Below are 24,865 nucleotides of genomic sequence, written 5' to 3'. Positions count from 1 at the left end.
GCTGCTGTTGCTGCTGCCACATGGACACAGCAGAACCCACAGGTGCCACCTGGGAGTGGAAGCTCCACCTTTTCTGTTATTCACAGAAATCTATTTCTAGAAAAATTGTCCCCAAGGAAACAGAAAACCCTGCTCCTTATCAGCTTGATATACAGAATCTTTTTGTAAGGAAGTTCAAGGAAGTTTTGAGGTGGCAGTTCCATATCATCCATCCTCTTCCTGATTCCAGGATGTCCCAGATTTATGTCACCCTTGTGTGAGTTTGCAGCTTCCATACCTGTTCTCTTGGCTGTACCCTCTTAGTCTCTTCTAACCATAGGATAACTAATGCACAATCATGTGACCATATTTAATGTGTGCAATTAGACACACTTGGGTATTTTATGCTCCCTGGAAAACATTCCCACAATCAATATAAAGAACCTCACTGCTACAAAGGCCTCTGGACGGCCCTTTCTGATTCTTCATCAGATTCCTTCCCTAATGCTGCCCTACATGAGCACTGATCTACTTTCTGTCCCTGTTGCTTTCCATTTTCTAGAATTTAGAAATGGTATCCTATGGCATACACCTTTTGAGGTCAGGATTCTCTCCCTCAGCACAATTCCACCGAGGATCTTCTATACCGCTGCCAAGTTTCCACCAATCATATCACCGTCACATGCACTTTTACCTCTGTGGGTACTTCCTCTGTTCAAAAATTATTAAAAACATATTTTCAAACACGTAGTCATAGATACAGATATAAACCAAGCTGGTTTGCAGGTATTTTCCTTCTTTAAATTAGCATATCTCCCAGGGTCCCTGAAAGTGCTTGGTTCTGAAGGAACGGGGCCCACAGTGCCAGGGAATGCTTGGCCCTGCTTTCATCTTGTTATTATTTACTTGCCCTTCCTTGGTACTGAAAAATTGTGGGTCTTTTGTTATTTATTTTATTTTTTTTGAAAAGATAGAGTTTTACTATATTGCCCTTGGTAGATTGCCATAGCGTGACAAAGCTCACAACAACCTCTAACTCCTGGGCTTAGGTGATTCCCTTGCCTCAGCCTCCCAGGTAGCTAGGACTACAGGTGCCTGACCCAATGCCCGGCTATTTTTTTGTTGCAGTTAGACCGGGGCCAGGTTTGAACCCGACACCCTTGGTACATGGGACGGACGCCCTGCCCACTAAGCTATGAGCGCCACCCTATTTTTTAATTTTTAAGAAATAATGCATCATAAAAATATAAAATTAAAAGATATGAAAGTAGGCTTAAATTATACCACAAGTTAAAAATAAAAATTTAAAGAAAATGGTAAGGAAGAACTTCCCAAATCTGAGCATGGTGTCTTCTATCTGTAATGCCAGCACTCTCAGACGCTGAGGTGGGTGGACTGCTCAAGATAATGAGTTTGAGACCAGCCTGAGAAAGAGTGAGCCTCCATCTCTAAACAAAGGAAAAAAAAAAAAAAAAAAAAAAACAGCCAGGCAAGGCATTGTGGCAGTCACCTATAGTCCCAGCTACTGTGGAGGCTTAGGCAAGACAATTCCTTGAGCCTAAGAGTTTTAGGTTGCTTTGAACTGTGAGGCCACAACACTCAACAAAGTGCAACAAAGTGAAACTGTCTCAAAAAAAAAAAAAAAGAAAGAAAGAAAAGAAAAGAAAGGGACTACCCTTTCTAAATGCTCTGGCTTGACCCTTTGGGTCAGCAGTAGTGATCCATGGTGCTGATGTTTATTTATTCTTCCAGTGAAGGTCTGTGTGTATAAACACAAATGTCTAACTGCACGTGTGTGTGTGTATGTGTGTATCCACATGTGTGTTTTCCTTAACAACTATAACCTATTGCTTTTCTAATCTTTATTGATTATTTATAAAACCTATTTACTGAGTGTCCTGATTATTCTGCATAAGCACTATGTTCTTAGAAGTCCAAAAAATCCCTAAGCAACATTAAATAGAAAGGCTTCCAAAAGGAAGAAGGATGGAAAAATTAAATATCAAGAAGTCAAATAAAGAAAACAAACTTTGCCCATTTCTTTTTTGGAATTATATTTATTGGAATAAGGAGATGTGGAAGAAAACAAGCTAGAAGTAATAAAGGAGAGAAGACATGAAACATCAGTGCTCTGAGAGTAAGATGATCAGCTAAGTGAGGCCCTTGCGACTTTACTGGAAGAAGCTCTCTTGAATTTAACATTTTACATTTCTATGCATCTAAGCCAGGCATGTTGGCTTAGCATTTAATGCTAGCTTCTGTGAGAGGCTTAGACAGGTGGATCACCTGAGTTCTAGAGTTCAAGACCAGACTAAGCAAAAAGTGAGACCCCATCTCTATTAAACATAGAAATGCTAGGTGGGCATTGTGGCAGTCTCCTGTAGTCCCAACTGCATAGAGACTGAGGCAAGAAGATGGCTCAAGCCCAAACATTTGAGGTTGCTGTGAGCTGTGATGCACAGCACTCTACTGAGGGTGACATAGTGAGACTCTGGATCAAAAAAATAAAGCACATTACAGGTGTGAGTCTCTGAGACCGGCCTAATATCTAATAGAGTAAATTTTCAAAATAAAGTGAGAGTTAAAGGAAAATAAAATTCACTGGCCTGTACCTCCCCACAATCCACAATTCCACCACAATCCACGTGTGGAATTCCTTTCTTGATTCCACCCCACCTGCATCCTGATGGAAATAAAGACCACATGATTTCTACAGAATGGGGATTCCATTTTCCTTTGTTTTGTGCCTTGCAATAATCTTTCTTCCTTACATTAAGAACCTTTCACTTTGGGGGTCGGGGGGCGAGGCAAGATGGCTGACTGAAGCCAGCTTTCCACAGAGGCTCTTATCCAGAGGAGAGTTAAAGGACAGAAGTTTAGCAAGTAACCTGGAGGATTAGAGCTGAGCCAAGAGAGAAGGTTGAAGAATGCACATCAACCCTGCTGAGGCGAGCGGTGACCCCAAGGATACAAACAAAAGGTATAAAATCCATCTTCAAGTGGATGGTAGTCCCCTTCCCCATGAGAACAGCTCGCAGTACTTCATACAAACAAGCGGGTAGAGCTCAAAAGTCCTCCCATCCCACGGGAGAGACCCTCTTAAAACTGGACCTACTTCCCCAACTAGGGTGCCATGGCACTCTCCTCCCAGGCATAAAACTATATAAAACTGTATATATTCTCTATCTGTGTTATTACCTCTTCTGAACTCCCAGCACTCCCCTCCACTCTCACTCAGAGGTCTGGAGGTATGTCCCCCAGGAGTCCAGATTCTTGGGTATTTTCTTGAGAGTTGTGGACAAGGCATGGACTATGCTGGTCAGTGCTGATTCTGCAGCATTCGAGTAAGAAGAGGACAGTCAGCTAAGAGGGAACCATAGAGGAGCAGCAGTGCCCAGAGGCACAGAGCAGGTGCCGCAGTGGCAACAATTGGGCTCACCCCTGGATATTCCGGAGTCACATTCCTTGTCTTTCTGGGCAACTAGAGGAGGCTGGGCATCTTCTCCCATGGAAATCACTGGCATAACAGATCTGGGACTGAAATGCAGGCCCCATGAGTAAAGAGTTTGGCTGAGGCAGTACCAGCCTGGGTGGAGCTGGGGACTAGAATATTTGCATGCAAAGCCGGCAGATTCTCAGGGCAGGGCTGACCCAGAGGACTGCTAAACTGTGAATAAGATGCATCCGGCCCTCAGGGGATCATTAGCTGAGACAAAAGAGGACAGGCAGAGGCTGAAACTGACAGCTAACTGTGCCACTCCAACACAAACTGCAGTCAAGACACGGCAGCAGCACAGACAGGACCTGAGTCACAGGTTTTGTGAACTCAAACAGTGTCTCTTCTGCAGGGGAATATAGGTGGGACAGAAACAAATTCTGCAAAGTTGTTCTCTTCTGTCAGTAACATCAATCAGGCGCAGGGCTGAAACTGAGTTAACAGCCTCCATTAAGCACTCGAGGTTGTCAAGCCTCACCTCCACCTGCCAGATACTGCCAGAGATCAACAGCCTGGCTGAGAATACATAGATCTCCCTGTAATTCAGGCAGGTGCAACTTCCTGGAGTATTAGCTCATTGGAGGGAAATGTGTCAAAGCCCTGTGTGGTTATCAGTGACTGAGTGTGACAGAGGTGCAAGAGGGGGAAGGAGGCTTCAACATCCAGACTAATATATTTCCTGGGTGGGTCCTCCTGATCTCACAGAGAACCAGAGCAAGTTGTATTTGAGTTGCCAGTAGACCCCTGCGATCTAGTTGCCAGAGACCTTTTGAACACTCCCACCTGAGACAGGTGCTGACTGAGACATTGATTTGGACCTCTTGAACTGGGCCAATCACCCAAGGACTATCCAAGTGGTACCCTGGTTTTGTGGTTGTGGGAAGGTTTGATTTTCATGTTCCAATTGTTGCCTGTGTGTGTGTGTGTGGGGGGGGTGACTTAATTGTTGGTATATCTCCAGAGCTGAGACTTCAACCCAGAGAAACTTATTCACTAGGGTAGGACAGAGCCTAGCTGAAAAGAAGACAGAGTCACTTAGCCCCACCACAGCAAGTAGGTCCCCAGTTGCTCAGGCCATATCACTACATGGGTCATTGGCAAAGTTCCAAGGAAAAAGATACAGATACCAGTCCCAGCTTTTGGGCAAAGGGCTAGTTAATCACTACTCCTGGAGCCCCCAACCCAACTTCTCTTTATCTACTCATCTAGTCAAATGGTGTAAAATAATCATGGGGTGGAAACAGCAAAAAAAAAAAAAAAAAAAAAAAACTCTGGTAACATCAACAACCAGAGTAGATCAACCCCCACAAGAAAAAATATGGCAAACAGAACTGAAGATCCCATTCATAAACAGACGGCCAAGATGTCAGAAATCGAATTCAGAATTTGGACTGCAAACAAGATTAATAGAATGGAGGAAAAGTTGGAATTAGAAATTCTAGGAGTTATTCAAAAGTTGTCTCAAGAATTCAAGGAATTTAAAGACAAAATCACCAAGGATTTTGACATACTGAATCAAAAATTTTCAGCCCACAAAAATCTAAAAAATACAGTAGAATCCCTCAGTGACAGAGTGGAGCAAGCAGAAGAAAGGATTTCTGACATCAAAGATAAAGCTTTTGAACACTTTCAAACTCTCCAAGAGGAAGAGAAATGGAGAGCAAAAACGAATCATTCTCTCACAGAGTTCTGGGATAATTTGAAGAAAACTAATATTCGACTCATAGGAATCCCTGAAAGTGAAGAAGTGGCTTTGCAAGGCACAGAGACTCTTCTCCATGAAATTATGAAAGAGAATTTTCCAGACATGCCAAGAGATTCTGAAATTCAGATAGCAGACAGTTTCAGAACCCCAGCACAACTCAACCTGAATAAGACATCCCCCGGAACATCATAATTAACTTCACTGAAGTTAATATGAAGGAGAAAATTCTGAAAGCAGCCAGACATAAGAAAACTGTAACCTGCAAAGAGAAGAATATTAGAATGACTGCAAATCTCTCTGCTAAAAATTTTCAAGCTAGATGAGGGTGGTCATCAACTTTTATTCTCCTAAAACAAAATAACTTTCAACCCAGGATCCTGTATCCAGCTAAACTGAGTTTCATTTACGATGGAGAAATTAAATACTTTAATGACATTCACATGTTGAAGAAATTTGCCATAACTAAACCAGCTCTAAAGGTCATTCTCAGACCTATCCTTCATAATGACAAGCACAATCCTCCACCACAAAAGTAAACTCACTCAGAAACGTTTGATCAAACTCCAACATCCACAGTGACAAAAGGATTAAAAATGTCCACTGGACTATTGAAAAACTCAATACCCCAAATTCTACCAGGCTAATCAATATTCTCCATTAATGTGAATGGCTTAAATTGTCCTTTAAAGAGGCACAGGTTGGCTGACTGGACACAAAAACTCAGCTCAGATATCTACTGCATACAAGAATCTCATCTTACCTTAAAAGATAAATACAGACTCAGGGTGAAGGGATGATCCTCTATATTTCAGGCAAATGGAAATCAGAAAAAAAGCAAGTGTTGCAATTCTATTTGCAGATACAATAGGCTTTAAACCAATAAAAATAAAGAAGGTTAAGAATGGTCACTTCACATTTGTTAAGGGTAATATTCAATATGATGAAATTTCAATTATTAATATTTATGCACTCAACCAGAATGTGCCTCAATTTATACGAGAAACTCTAACAGACACGAGCAACTTGATTTCCTCCAGCTCCATAATAGTTGGAAATTATAACACTCCTTTCCCAGTGTTGGATAGATCGTCCAATAAGAAGCTGAGCAATGAAATTTTAGATTTAAAATTAACCATTGAACATTTTGATTTAACATACATCTACAGAACATTTCATCCCAACAAAACTGAATACACATTCTTCTCATCAGCCCACAGAACATACTCCAAAATCAATCACATCTTAGGTCACAAGTCTAAACTCAGTAAATTTAAAGGAATAGAAATGATTCCTTGCATCTTCTCAGACCACCATGGAATAAAAGTTGAACTCAGTAACAAAAGGAATCTGCACACTCATACAAAAACATGGAAACTAAATAACCTTATGCTGAATAATAACTGAGTCATAGATGAGATTAACAGGGAAATTACCAAATTTTTGGAACAAAATGACAGTGAAGACATGAATTATCAGAACCTCTGGGGTACCGCAAAGGCAGTCCTAAGAGGGAAATTTATAGCATTGCAAGCCTTCCTCAAGAGAACATAAACAGAGTAATTTAACAACTTAATGGGACATCTCAAGCAATTGGAAATGGAAAAACATTCCAAACTCAAACCCAGTAGAAGAAAGGAAATAACAAAAATTAGAGCAGAATTAAATGAAATTGAAAACAAAAGAATTATACAACAGATCAATAAATCAAAAAGTTGGTTTTTTGAAAACATCAATAAAATAGAGAAACCTCTGGCTAACTTAACCAAGAAAAAAAAAAAAAGAGTAAAATCTCTAATTTCATCTATCTGAAATGGTAATGATGAAATAACAACAGACTCCTCAGAAATTCAAAAAATCCTTAATGAATATTACAAGAAACTTTATTCTTAGAATTATGAATATTCGAAGGAAATTGACCAATACTTGGAAGCACACTACCTTCCAAGACTTAGCCAGAATCAAGTGGAAATGTTGAACAGGCCTATATCAAGTTCTGAAGTAGCATCAACTATACAAAGTATCCCTAAAAAGAAAAGCCCAGGACCAGATGGCTTCACATCAGAATTCTAGCAAACCTTTAAAGAGGAACTTGTAACTATATTACTTAACCTTTTCCAAGATATAGAAAAAGAAGGAATACTACCCAACCCATTGTATGAAACAAACATCACCTTCATCCCCAAACCAGGAAAAAACCCAACAATAAAAGAAAATTATAAACCTGTATAACTAAAGAATATTGATGCGAAAATACTAAGCAAGATCCTAACAAACAGAATCCAGCAACACATCAAACACATTATACAACATGACCAAGTGGGTTTTATCCCAGGGTCTCAAGACTGGTTCAATATACGTAAATCTATCAATATAATTCATCACATAAACAAATTAAAACACAAAGAACATATGATTCTCTCAATTGATGCTGAAAAAGCTTTTCATAATATCCAGCATCCTTTCATGATCAGAACACTTAATAAAATTGGTACAGAAGTGACTTTTCTTAAACTGATACTGGCCATCGACAGCAAACCCACAGTCAGTATTGTATTCAACGAAGTTAAATTTAAACCATTTTTACTCAAATCAGGAACCAGGCAAGGTTGCCCATTGTCTTCACTGCTTTTTCACATTGTAATGGAAGTCTTAGCCATTCACCAATAGAGAAGAAAAGGCGATCAAGGGTATCCATATAGGGTCAGAAGAGATCAAATTTTCACTTTTTGCAGATGACATGATTGTATATGTGCAAACACCAAGGATTCTACTACAAAACTTTTAGAAGTGTTCAAGGAATACAGTAGCATTTCAGGTTTCAAAATCAACAATCATAAATCTGTAGCCTTTATATATACCAACAATAGTCAAGCTGGAAAAACAGTCAAGGACTCTATTCCATTCATAGTAGTGCCAAAGAAGATGAAATATTTGTGTGGGTACCTACCAATGACATGAAATATCTCTATAAACTCTAAGAAAAGAAATAACTGAAGATGCTAACAAATGGAAAAACATACATGCTCATGGTGGGAAGAATCAACTTCGTTAAAACGTCCATACCACCCAAAGCAATATATAATTTTAATGCAATCCCTATTAAAGCTCCACTATCATACTTTAAAGATGTCAAAAAAAATACTTAGTTTTATTATGCAATCAGAATAAAACCTGTAATAGTCAACACATTACTTAGAAATAAAAACAAAGCAAGAGGAATTACGCTACCAGACCTCAGAGTATACTATAAATTGATAGTGATCAAAACAGCATGGTACTGGCACAAAAACAGAGAAGTATATATATATATATATATATATATATATATAACAGAATAGAGAACCAAGAGATGAACCTATTTACTGTTGTTTGATCTTTGACAAGCCAATTAAAAACACTCACTCAGGAAAAGATTCCCCATTTAACAAACGGTGATGGGTGAACTGGCTGGTGATGTGTAGAAGACTGTAATGGGACCCACACCTTTCACCATTAATTAAGATAGACTCTCACTTCGGCGGCACCTGTGGCTCAGAGGGTAGGGCGCCGGTCCCATATGCTGGAGGTGGTGGGTTCAAACCCAGCCCCAGCCAAAAAAAAAAAAAAAAAAAAAGATAGAATCTCACTGGATTAAAGATTTAAACTTAAGACATGAAACTATAAAAATACTAGAGGAAATTGCAGGGAAACTCTTGAAGAAATCGGTCTGGGCGAATATTTTCTGAGGAGGACCCCCAGGGCAATTGACAGCATCAAAAATACTCTACTAGGACCTGATCAAATTAAAAAGCTTCTGCACAGCCAAAAACACAGTAAGTCAAGAAAGCAGACAGCCCTCAGAATAGGAGAAGATATTTGTAGGCATGTCTCCGACAAAGGTTTAATAACCAGAATCCACAGAGAACCCAAAAGTATTAGCAGGAAAAGAACAAATGATCCCATCTCAGGGTGGGCAAAGGACTTGAAGAGAAACTTCTCTGAAGAAGACAGGTGCATGGCCTACAGACATATGAAAAAATGCTCATCATCCATAATCATCAGAGAAACACCAAATCAAAACTATTTTGAGATATCATCTAACTCTAGTAAGATTAGCCCCCATCACAAAATCCCAAAACCAGAGATGCTGGCATTGATGTAGATAAAAGGGAACACATTCAAACTGCTGGTGGGAATGCGAACTAATAGGAACTTTTGGAAAGATGTTTGGAGAACACTTACAGATCTAAAAGTAGACCTGCCATTCGATTCTACCATCCTCTACTAGGTGTATATCCAGAAGACCAAAAATCACATTATAAAAAAGATCTATGTATCAGAAAGTTTATTGCAGCTCAATTCATAATTGCTAAGTCATAAAAGAAACCCAAGTACCCATGGACCCATTAATGGATCAATAAATTTTAGTATATGTACACCATGGAATATTAGGCAGCCTTAAAGAAGGATGTAGACTTTACCTCTTCCATGTTTACATGGATGGTGCTGGAATATATTCTTCTTAGCAAAGTATCTCAAGAATGAAAGCAAAAGTGTCCAATATATTCATTGTATCAAAGTAACAATGTACTCAAATTATTTGATAAAACCTATTTATATAACCCAAATATATCCCAGGAAGAAGGGAAAAGGAGAGAGAGAGAGGGTAGGGGAGGGGGGAGAAAGGGGGGAGGGAGAGTAATTGGTGGGACCACACTTACAGTGCTTCTTACAAGGGTACATGTGAAATTTACTAGGTGTAAAATATAAATGTCTTAACACAATAACTAAGAAAATGCTGTGAAGGCTATGTTATCAAGTTTGATGAAAACATTTCAATTTGTATATAAAACCAGCACATTTTGCCCCATGATTGCATTAATGTACACAGCTATGATTATATATATATATATGTATTTATATATATATAATAATAATTGAAATGAAAACATTTCTATTTGTATATAAAACCAGCACATTTTACCCCATGATTGCATTAATGTACACAGCTATGATTATATATATATATATATATATATACATATATATGTGTGTGTGTGTGTGTGTGTGTGTGTATAAAACACAGCCAGGGGTGGCACCTGTGGCTCAAGGAGTACGGCACCCACCCTGTATACCAGGGGTGGCGGGTTCAAGCACAGCCCCAGCCAAAACAGCAACAAAAAGAAAAAAAAGATGGAAAATAAATATAAGAATAACACAGCCAGCCACTGTACAGCAGAGCCTTCTACCTACCTGAGTATCCACCATGGTTGTCAAAGTATACTACAGCTAGTATTGATGAGGAATAGTGACTTGCATGTTAAGACAACACACAAACCTTGCCCTATATATTCTGTTTCATCACAGGTAAGCTTAAAAATAGAATTTACAAGCCTGTTTATTTTTATAACAAAAATTGTAGAACTAAGCAATCCTAGCCTGTTATTATGAAATGAGAACAAAAAAAAAAATGAGTTGTTTGCATCCACGATATGAAACATGACTTCAATCATAGATGCTGTTTTCATATCAGCATTGTTAGTTCTCTCTCATATATTGCAAGGAAGTAAGCTTTCTTTCATTCTGAACATTTGCTATGGCATTTATTTTTGTTAAAACTCATCTTGTGGGATTGAAACTGTAACAATGATGGCCAATTAGAATCCAGATTTGCCATTCAACATATTATCTGTCCTTTATGGCATTTTCTAACATATCAGTTTGATAGAAATGTCTTCTGCGTGTTCAAAGAAATAGTTTAGTATGTTAATATTTGAATATAAAAATTTTCAATCACATACAACTGAGTGACAAAAGTGTACTAAATTTCCATCAACTTTTGCCAATTGGGTTTCCTTTATTCCACTCCTTACAACCACCATATGTCATTCCACCCACAAATAACTCAGTGTACATTTATAATAAATAAAGCCTTTAACACAACTAGAGTGGCATCATTATATTTGCTCAATTAACAATATTTGCTTAACATCATCAAATACTTCTTCCATGATTTATTTTTCATATATAGTTTATTTATTCAAAGCTGAATTCAAATGACATCCACACACTTACATTTGGCTAGTATGTCTTTTTATTTTTTTTTTGTAGAGGCCTCACTTTATGGCCCTCGGTAGAGTGCCATGGCTTCACACAGCTCACAGCAACCTCCAACTCCTGGGCTTAAGCGATTCTCTTGCCTCAGCCTCCCAAGTAGCTGGGACTACAGGCGCCCGCCACAACGCACGGCTATTTTTTGGTGGCAGTTTGGCTAGGGCCGGGTTTGAACCCGCCACCCTCGGTATATGGGGCCAGCGCCTTACTGACTGAGCCACAGGCACCGCCCTGGCTAGTATGTCTTATGTATTTTTCACAGTTTATGCTAGTTCTCTTCCATTAATTTTTATGTTGATTTTTCGTTGAAGAAAATGTGTCTTGTGATATTTTCCACATTGTTCTAGGATTTGGATTTGGCTGTTCTTTTCATTGTTTCTCTAGCTCACACAGGGAGGGGGTATGTACATCTTAAAGAATCTTTTTTTTTTTTTTTTTTTCTCTCGTAGAGACAGAGTCTCACTGTACCCCCCTCCCGTAGAGTGCCGTGGCATCACATGGCTCACAGCAACCTCTAACTCTTGGGCTTAAGCTATTCTCTTGCCTCAGCCTCCCGAGTAGCTGGGACTACAGGCGCCTGCCACAACGCCCGGCTATTTTTTTGTTGCAGTTTGGCGGGGGCTGGGTTTGAACCCGCCACCTTCGGCATATGGGGCCGGCGCCCTACTCACTGAGCCACAGGTGCCGCCCTAAAGCATCTTTTTAAGAGGTTATATAATATGTATGATTGTCCCATATGGGCAAGATTGATCAATTGATTCAACATGATTCGTGAATTAGTTTTAGTTTTCCATCCAGCTTTTACCTGTTTAAACATTCCTTGGTGATCCTTGCCTAAATCCATTATTTCATGAGCGATGTTAAAGGTTTTATTTTAATGTTCTCTCTTGATATATGATCTTAAATTCTTGTGTAAGGTTGACCTTTACATATTTATTTCGATTTTTTTGTCATTCATAAATACAAAATGTTATTTGTACTTCATTAGTGTTGAATGACTAAAATGCTATTCATACCACAATACTCAAGATAAGTTACTCAACTACATCATTGTTTATTTACTTTGAGCAAAACAGGGCAATTAAAAAAAAAGATGTACTAAAAATAGAGTTCACAAATTATCAGGAAAAAAAAGAAAAACCATAGTCTAGGCTTAACTGGAGTAAGTGTCACCATAAAGTCCATGATCAGGAGGAACTCCATTTTGCCTTGGGCTGCAACAAGCAGTAGATGTGGTGATCTGCAGGTAGGGCTGGCATCTTCATGTGGCTCCTCTCAGCTGGGTACGGCTCTCCCAGATGTGCCTCCAGTGGTCCTGTGGCATGGGCTGGCTTGGCCCAGCTGCCTTGAAATCCCTTCCAGGCCTCTGGGCGCTCCCCCTTCTCCTCATTCATGCTGTCACTCTGCTGTGCCCTGGTTTTCTGCCTCCTCCTTGCCCAGCATGCTGGCCCTGGCCAGCCCCAACCACTGATGGCATGTGTGCCCATGGCTTAGGGATTTGAATGCAGCTATGGAGGGAGCTGCACACTGTTGCTTCTGCTTGAAAGAGGGGGCCAAAAAGTAAATGGCATGGCCTGGGTACATGACTAGGGTGTGGAGATGACCACAATCTGCAAGACCTGGAAGAGAGAGCACAGACAGAAAGTGAAGGTGTCCTAGCTGACATTGTCAGGCCCTGGGTGGCCATGCAGGAAGTGGATTCTGTGATCAGCAGGGTGTAGAACAACACCTGAACCAGCCATTTCCCACCCACCCATGCTCACAGAAAGGGTGGGTGGGATCTAGGGGCACTGTGAAGGCAGGTCAAAGTTGGGCCTCCTCCGCACCCCAGTAGAGAAGGGGTGGCTAGCAATCCATGCTGCTCCAGCTCACAGACACAAAGCTTGCACAGCCCTAGTATAAGGGAACTTTCTACCTTTTATGGAAGGGGAAGCTTCGTCTCATTTCCTGCCTCTGACTATGGGGTATAGGAGGAGGGATGGTCTCCAACCCAGAGCCTGCTCTGTTCCTCTGAGCTCCAGCTCAGGGACTGCACCCACCCTCTGAGAACCACAGGGCCTGGGGGCTGCCTTCCCAAGGCAGATGTGGAAACCAAGGCCAGCTCCACTCAGAGTCTGGGCAGTGCTGTGCAGTTTTGGCTTCTGCTTAACCAGTGCCCCATCCGTTCCACACTGAAGGCTAAGCTTCTGCACTCAGACTGAGGTCACCACCCCGTTTCTCAAGCATATGTCCCCAAACCACCTTCCACAGCTGTGGCTGCCTGGAAAGGGTCTGGCATTCAGCCAGCATCATACCTGGCAAGGCAGGAGTGTGAGAAGGGAGGAGGGCTGCAGGGGTACAGGCCAGAGGGTTGAAAGGCAGTCACAGCTCTGTTGCCTCCAGACTGGTGCCTGTCCCCGAAGAGGCCGATTTCACTGGAGCTGTGTCTTGTCCTGAGAGCCTCAGCCACACCTTACCAGCACCCTTTTCTCTCTTGCCAGTTGTGTTCATGACAGTGAAGGTCCCTCCCTGGCTGGAGGTGATGGAAGGTCCTAAAGGAAGAGGCTCCAAGGGCCATCAGGGCTGGTCTTCTGTGACTCGAGCCTCTGGGAGTGTGGACAGGTTCAAGAGATGAGGAGGCCCTGGAGCTGCTGCCAGCGCCTTCCTTCCCTCCCCATCCTCCCCCTGGTCTCTTTCCTGGGCCCTCTGTTCCTCACTATCAGTGCAGAGCCATGCTACTCGCGACCTCCATCCCGCGCCCTCTGTCCCACGCCATCCTTCTGGTGTCCTCAGTCCCGAACCATCATTCTGCGTCCTTCCTTCAGTGCCATACTTTCCACATATTCCATCTCGCGCTTTTGGTCCTCGTGCCGTCCTTCCCGCGTCCTCCCTCACGCTCCATCGTAAGGGCGTCCTACATCCCGTGCCATCCTTCCTGAGTCCTCAGTCCCGCGCATTCTTTCCGCGTGGTCCTTCCCGCATCCTCCCTCCCCCGCCAACCTTCCCACATACTCCATCCAGCACCATCTTTCCAGCGTCCTCCCACCAGGGACATCCTTCCCATGTCCTCCGTCCTGCACCATCCTTCCCACGTCCTCCCTCTCGAGCCATCCTTTCTGCATCCCCAATCTCGCATCCTCAGTCCCGAGCCATTCTTCCGCGTCCTCCCTTCAGTGCCATACATTCCGCATATTCCATCTCGCGCTGTTGGTCCTGCTCCATCCTTCCCGCGCCAACCTAAACGTTTCCTATATCCCATGCCATCCTCCCTGAGTCCTCAGTCCCGCACCTTCCTTCCCGCAACGTCCTCCCCCCATCCTCCTTCTCGCATCCTCCCTCCCATGACAACCATCCCAGGTCTTCCATCCAGCGCCATCTTTCCGGTGTCCTCCCACCAGGGACATCCTTCCCATGTCCTCCTTCCTGCACCATCCTTCCTGTGTCCTCCCTCTGGAGCCATCCTTTCTGCATCCTCCATCTCGCTCTCTCAGTCCCGAGCTATCCTTCCAGCATCCTCAGTCCAGAGCCATCCTTCCCGCGTCCTCAGTCCCAAGCCATCCTTCCCGCGTCCTCCCTCTCGAGCCATCCTTTCTGCATCCTCCATCTCGCTCTCTCAGTCCTGTGCCATCCTTCCCGCGTCATCCCTCTCAATCCATCCTTTCTGCATCCTCCATCTCGCGTCCTCAGTCCCGAGCCATCCTTCCCGCGTCCTCCCTTCAGTGCCATACATTCCGCATATTCCATCTCGCGCTTTTGGTCCTCGTGCCGTCCTTCCCGCGTCCTCCCTCACGCTCCATCGTAAGGGCGTCCTACATCCCGTGCCATCCTTCCTGAGTCCTCAGTCCCGCGCCTTCTTTCCGCGTGGTCCTTCCCGCATCCTCCCTCCCCCGCCAACCATCCCACATACTTCATCCAGCACCATCTTTCCAGCGTCCTCCCACCAGGGACATCCTTCCCATGTCCTCCGTCCTGCACCATCCTTCCCGCGTCCTCCCTCTCGAGCCATCCTTTCTGCATCCCCAATCTTGCATCCTCAGTCCCGAGCCATTCTTCCGCGTCCTCCCTTCAGTGCCATACATTCCGCATATTCCATCTCGCGCTGTTGGTCCTGCTCCATCCTTCCCGCGCCAACCTAACCGTTTCCTATATCCCATGCCATCCTTCCTGAGTCCTCAGTCCCGCACCTTCCTTTCCTCAACGTCCTTCCCCATCCTCCATCTCGCATCCTCCCTCCAGCGCCATCTTTCCGGTGTCCTCCCTCCAGGGACATCCTTCCCATGTCCTCCTTTCTGCATCCTCCATCTCGCTCTCTCAGTCCTGTGCCATTCTTCCCGTCCTCAGTCCCGAGCCATTCTTCCCGCGTCCTCCCTCTCGAGCCATCCTTTCTGCATCCTCCATCTCGCTCTCTCAGTCCCGAGCCATCCTTCCCGCCTCCTCAGTCCCAAGCCATCCTTCCCGTGTCCTCCCTCTCGAGCCATCCTTTCTGCATCCTCCATCTCGCTCTCTCAGTCCTGTGCCATTCTTCCGGCGTCCACAGTCCCAAGCCATTCTTCCCGTGTCCTCCCTCTGGAGCCAGCCTTTCTGCATCCTCCATCTCGCGTCCTCAGTCCCGAGCCATCCTTCCCGCGTCCTCCCTTCAGTGCCATGCATTCTGCATATTCCATCTCGCGCTGTTGGTCCTGCTCCATCCTTCCAGCTTCCTTTGTCCTTCCGGCATCCTCCCTTTCGCACCATCCTAACCGTTTCCTATATCCCGTGCCATCCTCCCTGAGTCCTCAGTCTCGCGCCTTCCTTCCCGCGTGATTCCCCCATTGTCCATCTCGCATCCTTCCTCCCATGACAACCGTCCCACGTCCTCCCTCCAGGAACATCCTTCCCTCGTCCTCCATCCTGCGCCATCCTTCCCGTCCTCCCTCTCGCCCCATTCTTTCTGCAACCTCCATCTCCCGCTGTCAGTCCTATGCCATCCTTCCAGCCTCCCGTGCCCTCCTTCCTGGGGTCTCGAGCTCCCGCACCTGCGGGCCTGCAGCCCCAGCGGAGGTTGACCGGTCGGCTCCCAGCCCACGCACCACGTCGGTTGGACACTTTCCCGCACTCTTGCTCCCGCCACTACTGGCCGCAACATGGTTTCCGAGACCCTCCCGCTACTTCTTGAGTCACTGTGATCTTCTGGAGAGTTTGGGGACTTCCAGAGAGTTTTATTTCTTCAGGAAAAGACCCTGAAGGCTCCATGAACAGCAAGACCCGCAGCCTGGTTCCTCCCTTAGGGGGAAGCCCAGGCCGGGGTGGGAGTCCAGAAAGTCCTTCCCTTGTCCATCCCTGTCCTCAGCCCTCAGTCCCCGTGGGTACCTATGAGCTACTGCCCAGTGGAGGGGCCATTTTGGAGATGCCAAGGCCTGTGATCCCCGAGGTGTCACTTGTGCCACGGACCCTGGGTGGGGCTGGCACTGAGATGCCCTGGGAGGGGGCGGTCCTGGAGGTGACTTGTGTGCCACAGACCCTGAGCGGGGCCTGCACGGAGTTGACCCCATTGGGGAGTATTCTTGAGGTGATCTGTGAACCACTGTCCCCAGGTGGGGCCACCTTGGAAATGCCACAGCTGGAGATCCCAGAGGTGACCTGTGCACAACAGACCCTGGGTGGGGCTGGCATGGAAATGACCACAGTGGGGGCCATCCCTGAGGTGATCTGTGTGCCACAGACACTGAGCGGGTCTGACACAGAGTTGCCTCTGGTAGAAGCCATACCTGAGGTGAGCTGTGCACCACTCCCCAGTGGTGTGGCCACCTTGGAGATGCCACAGTTAGAGATCCCAGAAGTGACCTGTGCACAACAGATGCTGGGTGGGGCCAGAACAGAGATGACCATACGGGGAGACATTCTTAAGGTGACTTGTGTGCTGCAGACCCTGAGCAGGACCGACACTGAATTGCTTCTGGTGGAAGCCATCCCTGAGGTAACCTGTGCACCACTCCCACCTGTTGGGGCCACCTTGGAGATGCCACAGCTGGAGGTCCCGGAGGTGAGCTGTTCAGCAGTCCCCCCTGGCGTGGTCACCTTGAAAACGCCACAGTTGGGGTTCCCAGAGGTAATCTGTGCACAACAGTCCCTGGGTGGGGCCAGTACAGAGTTGACCTCAGTGGGGGCCATCTCTGAGATAACCTGTGCACCACTCCAACCTGTTGGGGCCACCTTGGAGATGCCACAGCAGGAGGTCCTGGAGGTGCGCTGTGCACCACTCCTCCCTAGTGTGGCCACCTTGGAAACACGACAGTTGGGGATCCCAGAGGTAATCAGTGCACAACAGACCCTGGGTGAGGCCAGTACAGAGTTGACCCCAGTGGGGGCCATCCCTGAGGTGACCTGTGTGCTACAGACCCTGAGCGGGACTGACATAGATTTGCCTCTGGTGGGGGCCATTCCTAAGTTGAGGTGTGCACCACTTCCCACTGGTGTGGATACCTTGGAGATGCCACAGCTCAAGATCCCAGCGCTGACCTATGGACAACTGAACCTGGGCGGGGCCAGGACTGAGATGCCACAGCCAGAGAAGAACTACAAGGTGACATGTGGGCAACCACCCCTCAGTGAGGCCAGCTCAGAGATGTCAAGAGCAGCAGCACGTGCCATTGGGGAACAGCAAACTTTGATGAAGGTGGGTGGTGGGCTTTGGGAAATAGGATGGACCACTGGTGGCTGCACGGTATGATTTAAGGGGGATATCCCACACCCACTGCAGGAGCCCAGAAATGACTCCAGGTCCGGGAGGTGGTGGTGAGAGTTGGAAGGGTGGGTGCAGGATCATGACCCTGGTCACCATGGGGACATGTAGGTTTGGCCTGCCTTCGACCAAATTGGGCCACCCAGGGGGTGGTAGGCCTTGGTGTACTGTAGAGAGGGCAGAGGTGGTGATCCCTGGTGTTGTTGCTCCTCTGTCCAATTAGGACTCTGAAGGCTAGAGAGGGGTGCAGGTGTTGTTGGGGGTGTTAGGGTGGCATGTGTTCCCTGTCATAGTTGGGAGGGGCAACCTGAGCAATGACTTATAAGATTTCCCTAGATAAACACAGCCACCAAGTGGCAGGAGGAATTCATCTTGTACATTCCCTTCGGAATAACTCAGCCACCAGGTAGCAGGAGGTCTCCCAAGGTGTCCAGTTCTCTGTAGAAGGATTCCAAGCAAGTGTACCTGCGATAAGAGCCATTCACTTCACTCAGGAACTGGCACTGGTGTTTCTGTCCATGTCTCCGAATTCCCTGTCCCCCTGCATAAGTCACTCTAACATTTGGCCCTGTGTTTCCTTATGGCAGTGGAACACTTCCAGACTCTCTGGAAACAAGTGGCTGATAGAGGGATAACCTGGCTCTTCCTTAAACTTTCTCATGGTGCTGCGGAGACATAGGGAGTTGCATAGGCTCTCTGCTTGTCCTGATTTTAGTGCCCTTCCTAAATCTTCCCTCCAGGATCTTGTGTTGGCCAGAGGGACATTGAAGAGGGGTGAGAGCCCTTCCCTGGGGTTGGAAGTGTCTGAGCTTCCCAAGACTTGACTGTGGGTGAGAGTCAGTACTGCCCCCTCATCCTTTGATGTCTACATTGAGTCTACATTTTGTCTTCAGTGCTTTTTCCCTTCGGAGATTGAGGGAGGAAGTGTGTGTGTGTGTGTGTCCACAAGTAAAATCAAGTATTTCCAAACTGCCTCCTTTTCTAGTAAACTCAATCCAGTCTTCCAGCATTGAGACTCTCCTACACTTCATATTGCAATGCAAATCCTTGTCTCCCAGAGTTCCTTTCTTCTTGCCACTTCTGTAGTCACATCAGCCTAAGGAGTTAGATTCCTGAGGGTTGTGTTCCTAAGAGTTGTGGGTAATGCAACCACTGACATTTGGCTTTCACACTATAAGGTATAAACTAGGTTATTGAATCACTGAACTTTAGAGGGATTCGACTATTCTGGGAAAGTGATGGAACCTATGGGCTTTTTCTGTACAGAGACACCAAATATACAACATGGCAAAAAATTTAAAAAATATTGCAAGTTAGGCTAAACATAAGTCAAGGTTAATAACTCTTGAATGAGAAATTTGATAATTTTCCTTTTAACCTATTTGCTTTCAACCTTTTATTAATGTTGTGTCTAATTCCTACAGTTGCCTGAAAGGAATTTGTGTATATAGTTTTTACATGGGAGACAAAAGATTAATGAGGGGAACAGCAAAACTGAGGACAGAGCAGGGGTGAAAACAACAATTTGGGAGAGATCTCTGGGGGCTTGGAGATGTGGTGAGCTAAGAAGTAACACCCAAGAAAGCGTTATTCTCAGCCCCTTATAAATGCATGATTGGTAATTAAATGGCATAGCTAGGTTTTATTTTACTAGCTAAGAATTAGTTCTTTTAAATCCTGCGTTGGCATAATGACCCTGCGGTAGCTAGTAGGGTTTCTGTGGTTCCTGTTGGAGCAACAGGCAGCTGTCATGCAGGGCTGGTCTAGTCTCCTAGAAAATGGGTCACAGCTCTGGCCAGGCCAGGGGGAGAGGGTGGAGCAGGGAGAATGGGTTTGGTAATACAGCCTAAAGTCCACTCATGGTTCTTTGTGACTCTGTTGTTACTTTTACTCGTGAATCTCTAGGGACTGATTTTAGAGGTGTTAAGTACATCAGGTTAAATTTAGAGCATAATTATCTTGATAACTTGAGTTAAATAATACCGCATTTATCCCAAATTTTTGATCACTGAAAACAGAGTAGCCTGATTATATTTAAATTAGAAAGAAAACTGTCCCTTTTAATTACAGCAAAAAAAAAATGATATGGAAAGAAATATCTACAAATGTGTAAACATTTAAATTAAAATAAGATTTCAAGGTTCGTTCTATTTTCATGAGAACACTATTCTCTGGGCCTTTTCTTTAACTATTTGTCCACCCTGTACTGGTCTTTCCTTGAAGGGTAGTTGGGACCTGTTCTGCCTTTGAAGTAGTGTCCCTGGGATGACACTTTAATCAGGGAATCCACGTTCAGCCTTCAGCATAGGGCTGGGCACAACATACCAATAATAATGGTGTTTTTCCCAAATACTGTGATCAACATTGAACCACTTTACTCAATGAAGATACAACCCAATCTTACTTCCTATACAAGCTTTCATACTTGCTATCCTTTAAAAAAAAAAAAAAAAAACTTTTCTATTTTAGATGTTATAGTTTTATTGGCATAATGAAATTGTAGAGTCCTTGGTATGTAAAGATGGGCAATACAAAACTTGTTGAATTCGATTGAAAGTTAGTGTTTACTTTCTTATAAACCGCATGGTATTCTTTTACTTTTTCCAAAACAGAAAACAAACACATTGCTAGACAGAGTCCTGGAAGAACAGCCACCTTCTGGCAGGTAAGTGCAAGGCTTTGTACTGCACATGTGGTGTGTGCTTAGAACATTATATTCCATGGTGAGTTTCGGGTCACATTTCTTGTAGGTGAGGATTTTGTTATTGTTGTTTTTTTCCATTAGCACCAGCATTGTTTGTTTAATAATGAAAAATTTGACTCCTGTCCTGAGGTTACTTTATAAGGCCTATATTTTGTAGGAATCATAAAGCCTTTCAGAGCTGGTGTGTATGCTCAGTTGGGTTCAAAGTGATTCAAAAGTGTACCTCACATCACATAGTATTCAAACATAAAGGTTGCACATTTTATCAAAGTTTAAAGCTTATTTGTAGAAACAATTGAAAATAAGAATACTAAAAAAATATGCATTGTGTTATTCACCAAAATTTCCTTTTTTTTTTTTTTTGAGACAGAGTCTCACTCTGTCAGCCTGGGCACATGGCATCCCCCAAGCTCGCAGCAAACCACACCCCTGGGTTCAAGTGATCCTTCTGCATCAGACTCCCAAGTAGGGGGGATTACAGGCACACACAACATCTAGCTCAGTTTTCAATTTGTATTAGAGACTGGGCTTTTTTTTTTTCTTTTCCTTTCTTTTAGAGACAGATTCTCACCCTGTGTCCCTCAGTAGAGTGTCATGGAATCACAGCTCAAAACAACCTCCATCTCCTGGGCTTAGGCAATTCTTTTGTCTCAGCCTCCCCAGGAGCTGGCACTATAGTTACCCACCATAACACCTGCCTATTTTTTTGTTGCAGTTTGGCCAGTTCCAGGTTTGAACTTGCCACCCTCAGTATATTGGGCCAGCACCCTACTCACTGAGCTTCAGGTACCGCCCTAGAGAATGGGTTTTGTTCTCATAAACTTAGCCTGTATTGCATCATTTAACTTACTGATCTGTGGGAAAGACCATCTGCTAGTGTCAACACCTGTTGTGTCACCATCTGTGTGCTCCAATAGGACTCTGCTGATCGACGGCCCAGTTGAACTGAAAAGAGGCCTGAAGAAGCAGAAGCGTCATATATTCTTGTACAATGATGTGTTTGTTGTGGCCAAAACCAAGTAAGTGGACTGAATATTCTCTATCGGTAATCATTATCTAATTGCATTTTCACTAGCAAAGATACACTTTCACTCTATGGACTCAGTGCCTATGGTCACAATGTCTAGTCTCTGTTACTATGACCAGCATCTAAATTGAGTTTTATAATTATTTCCTTTTTTGGTAAAGAAATGTGTCAATTATTTATGCAACAAGCATTCATTAAGTTCCTGTGCCATGCCTGAGTTATGTGGGAGATATAACGGAGAAGGTGATGGGTTCAGTCCTTGCTCTTTGGTAACTTCCATTTTAATATGGGAACTTATGTGTGTGTTGGGGGGATAGGATGACAGATTGTGATTACTATATAAAGAAATAGGGTACTGGGTGAAGTAAAAGATGAGGTGTATAGTTGGTAGGTGTAGTCAAGGAGAAAATCATTGAAGGAAGAAATGTAAATAACCATTTAGATAAATATAGGGAGGAGGAACATTTTAGGTAGAGGCAACAAGCACAAAGGTGGTAGGGAGAGCTTGGCCCTCAGAGGAGTAAAAAGAAGCCCTGTGTAACTGGAGCCTAATGAGCAGACGAGAGTGGTAATACTTTGAAGCAGAAAGAAAAAAAAATGGAAGCAAAGTTAGCTTATCAGGACCTTTGTAGGAATGTTAATTACCTGTTGCTGTACAACAAGTTACCCCAAAACATAACAGCACAACACTGCAAACATCTCCTACATCTTCTCTGATTTGGAAATCTGGGAGTGTTTCACTAGATTCTTATAGTTCACGGGGCCTCCTCAGGCCACTCAAGCTTGTTGGCACAGATATAATTATCTCAAGGCTCAGCTACAACTGGAGAATCCACTTTCAAGACTCTTGGAAGTGGATGCTGGCAGCCTCAGTGCTCTACTGGCTGTTGGTCAGATGTCTGCTGTCCATGTGGATCTGTCCACAGGGCTGCTCATAATGGCAGTGGCTTCCTTCAAAGTGGAAGATCCAAGAGAATAGGCAATTGAAATAGCACCCAAAATAGAAACCACAGTCTCTTATAACCTAATTGTTGAAGTAGTGTACCATCATTTCTGATGTATGCAATGGGCCACACAGGCCACCCCTGGTAAGGCATCGGAGGGAGCTACAATAGAGTGAGAATAACAGGAATTAAGGATTATTGGGGACCATCTTGGGGATCTGGGTCCACAAAGCATTTTATAAAGACTTTTTTTCTGAAGGACTTTCGCTAAGGGAGTGGCATAGCATTATTCCTTTTTTGCAAAAAAAAATATAATTCTGGCTCATGTTAGTTAGAAACTGGGTTTGAAGTTAGACCAGTATAGAAGCAATAGACTTGATAGGCAGTTACTGTTTGAGTCATGACAGAGATAGTGAGGATTTTATCTGAGAAATGACAGCTAAGAGGTTGATACAGACATACCTGGAATATTCTTTAGAGGTGTCCTAGAGGAGTCACTTTCTGTTCAACACTAAATATCACTTCAGTTAACACTCAACCTAGAACATAGTGGCTGCTACTGGCTCTAATTCTCATTCTCCATATTTATGAAACATTAGGAAAGAGAAAAGTAGTTTTGAAAGTCCAATCCTGTGAGAGATATTTTCAGTCACTCAACAATAGTAGTTACTGTTATCTACTACTCACACTCACCCAAGTATGTTATTCTGCATCATATATAAGGCATGGACAAGGCTAAATAATTTTACAAACACTATATTTCATGTGACTGGCATTAATAACAAGAGAAACCAAGCATTTATTGGGATATTATAGGCATACTCTCTTAGATACTTATAACAATTGTAACAATTTTATCATTTTTGTACATGGGTATTCATTAATATTTGTCTCATTTTACAATAGAACTTGATACTTAGAGAAGTTAAGCAATTTCCTCAAGGTCAAAGACTAATTAGTTAACCCTCATTTGGACCTAGATCAATCTTACTTCAAAGTCCATTCTTTTAGACAGCATGTGTTCTGTTGCCTTTATAATTATTTAACTCTTTTTTTTTTTAGTTACCTATTTCATAGAAGGTTACTCAATCATACAGGTTTTTCTTATCATTAAAGTAGTCCTTCCTTTGTTATGAGTAAATAGTTCCATCTAAATAGCCATTTAGTAAGAAAAGGTATGAATTGCTTAGTGTCCTTCTCAAAATGAAAGGTAACATAAAGAAAAGGGTTTCAGAGTATTTTTAAAATAAGTGATGCCTACATATGCAGTTTTCGAAGCAGATATGGTATTATGAGTAATACCCAGAATGAAAAGGAGTTTCATTTTTGTTGTTTTCCGAAGGCATTGCCTTTGAAAATGTCCACATGAAATTCTAAGTACAGAGGCTTTTAATGGAAGACCAAATCATTAATTTTCTTTTTAAAATAGATGTTTATTTAAAATATTGGATGAGTTCTTCATGGTAGGCATTACTATAATAGGCTCACAAAGGTCTCATTTCTGCAACCCCCTGAGATAAGTTTTTTGTGTTTTTTTTTTTTTAATTTTAAGATGTTGAACCCTGATGTTTAGGGAAGTTTATCATAAGTAATGGCAGAGCTGGAGCTTGTACATGGATCTTAATTCCAAGGGCTGGCTCTATCAGTCTTCCTTACTGCATTCATTGTATTCATTAGGTGCAAAGCTTAGCCCGGAGGTTGATAAGCAGACAGCAACAAATGTCCTGAGCTCTGCCATTAAAGACTACTTCCAACACTCATTGAACTCTTAGGGAAGAAGATTTGTGCCTTTTTGTGATTTTGGTATCTTTTTCTTAGCAGTTATAACACTATTTAGCATGGAGAAATGTTTCATATTTTTTACCTTAAATTATTTATCATTCCATACATTGCTTACATGAACATGACATTCATAGTTTGCTAGAAACATTTTCAATAGATTTAACACTTGAAAACAGCTGTTTTTAGATATATTGACAAAACTTGCACCCATTATCTACTTCTATTGCTTTTAAGTGTCTCTCGTTTAAGATTCCATTATTTTCAGGTTCCATTATTTTTCCACACATAACCTAAATCTGTGTTCAGGCTAATGTTTTTAGGAAGTGACACAATTTCTCTCTATCCATTGAAATGCTGTTATTGAGGACAGTCAATTTATGAAAGTTGAAGTACTTTCTATAACCATCGGGGATATTTGAAGTTTTGGATGATCTG

At 43.4% G+C, this 24,865-nt stretch overlaps 1 protein-coding gene across 1 annotated transcript in view; it reads left to right on the top strand.

Moving 5' to 3' along the window:
- LOC128579344 (uncharacterized) overlaps positions 1–14,086 on the top strand; it is a 34,845-nt gene extending 20,759 nt beyond the window's left edge. Inside the window, exon 4 of the mRNA XM_053581489.1 lies at positions 13,754–14,086. Within this exon, the coding sequence (XP_053437464.1) occupies positions 13,754–13,887 (134 nt within the window). The 3' untranslated portion in view covers positions 13,888–14,086. The remainder of the gene's footprint in view (positions 1–13,753) is intronic.
- The last annotated feature ends 10,779 nt before the right edge of the window (positions 14,087–24,865 follow it).

Source organism: Nycticebus coucang, unplaced genomic scaffold, assembly GCF_027406575.1.
Source record: "Nycticebus coucang isolate mNycCou1 unplaced genomic scaffold, mNycCou1.pri scaffold_46, whole genome shotgun sequence".
Lineage (NCBI taxonomy): Eukaryota > Metazoa > Chordata > Mammalia > Primates > Lorisidae > Nycticebus > Nycticebus coucang.
Note: the sequence above shows the minus strand (reverse complement) of the source record. Positions and strands in the feature narration are given on the sequence as shown.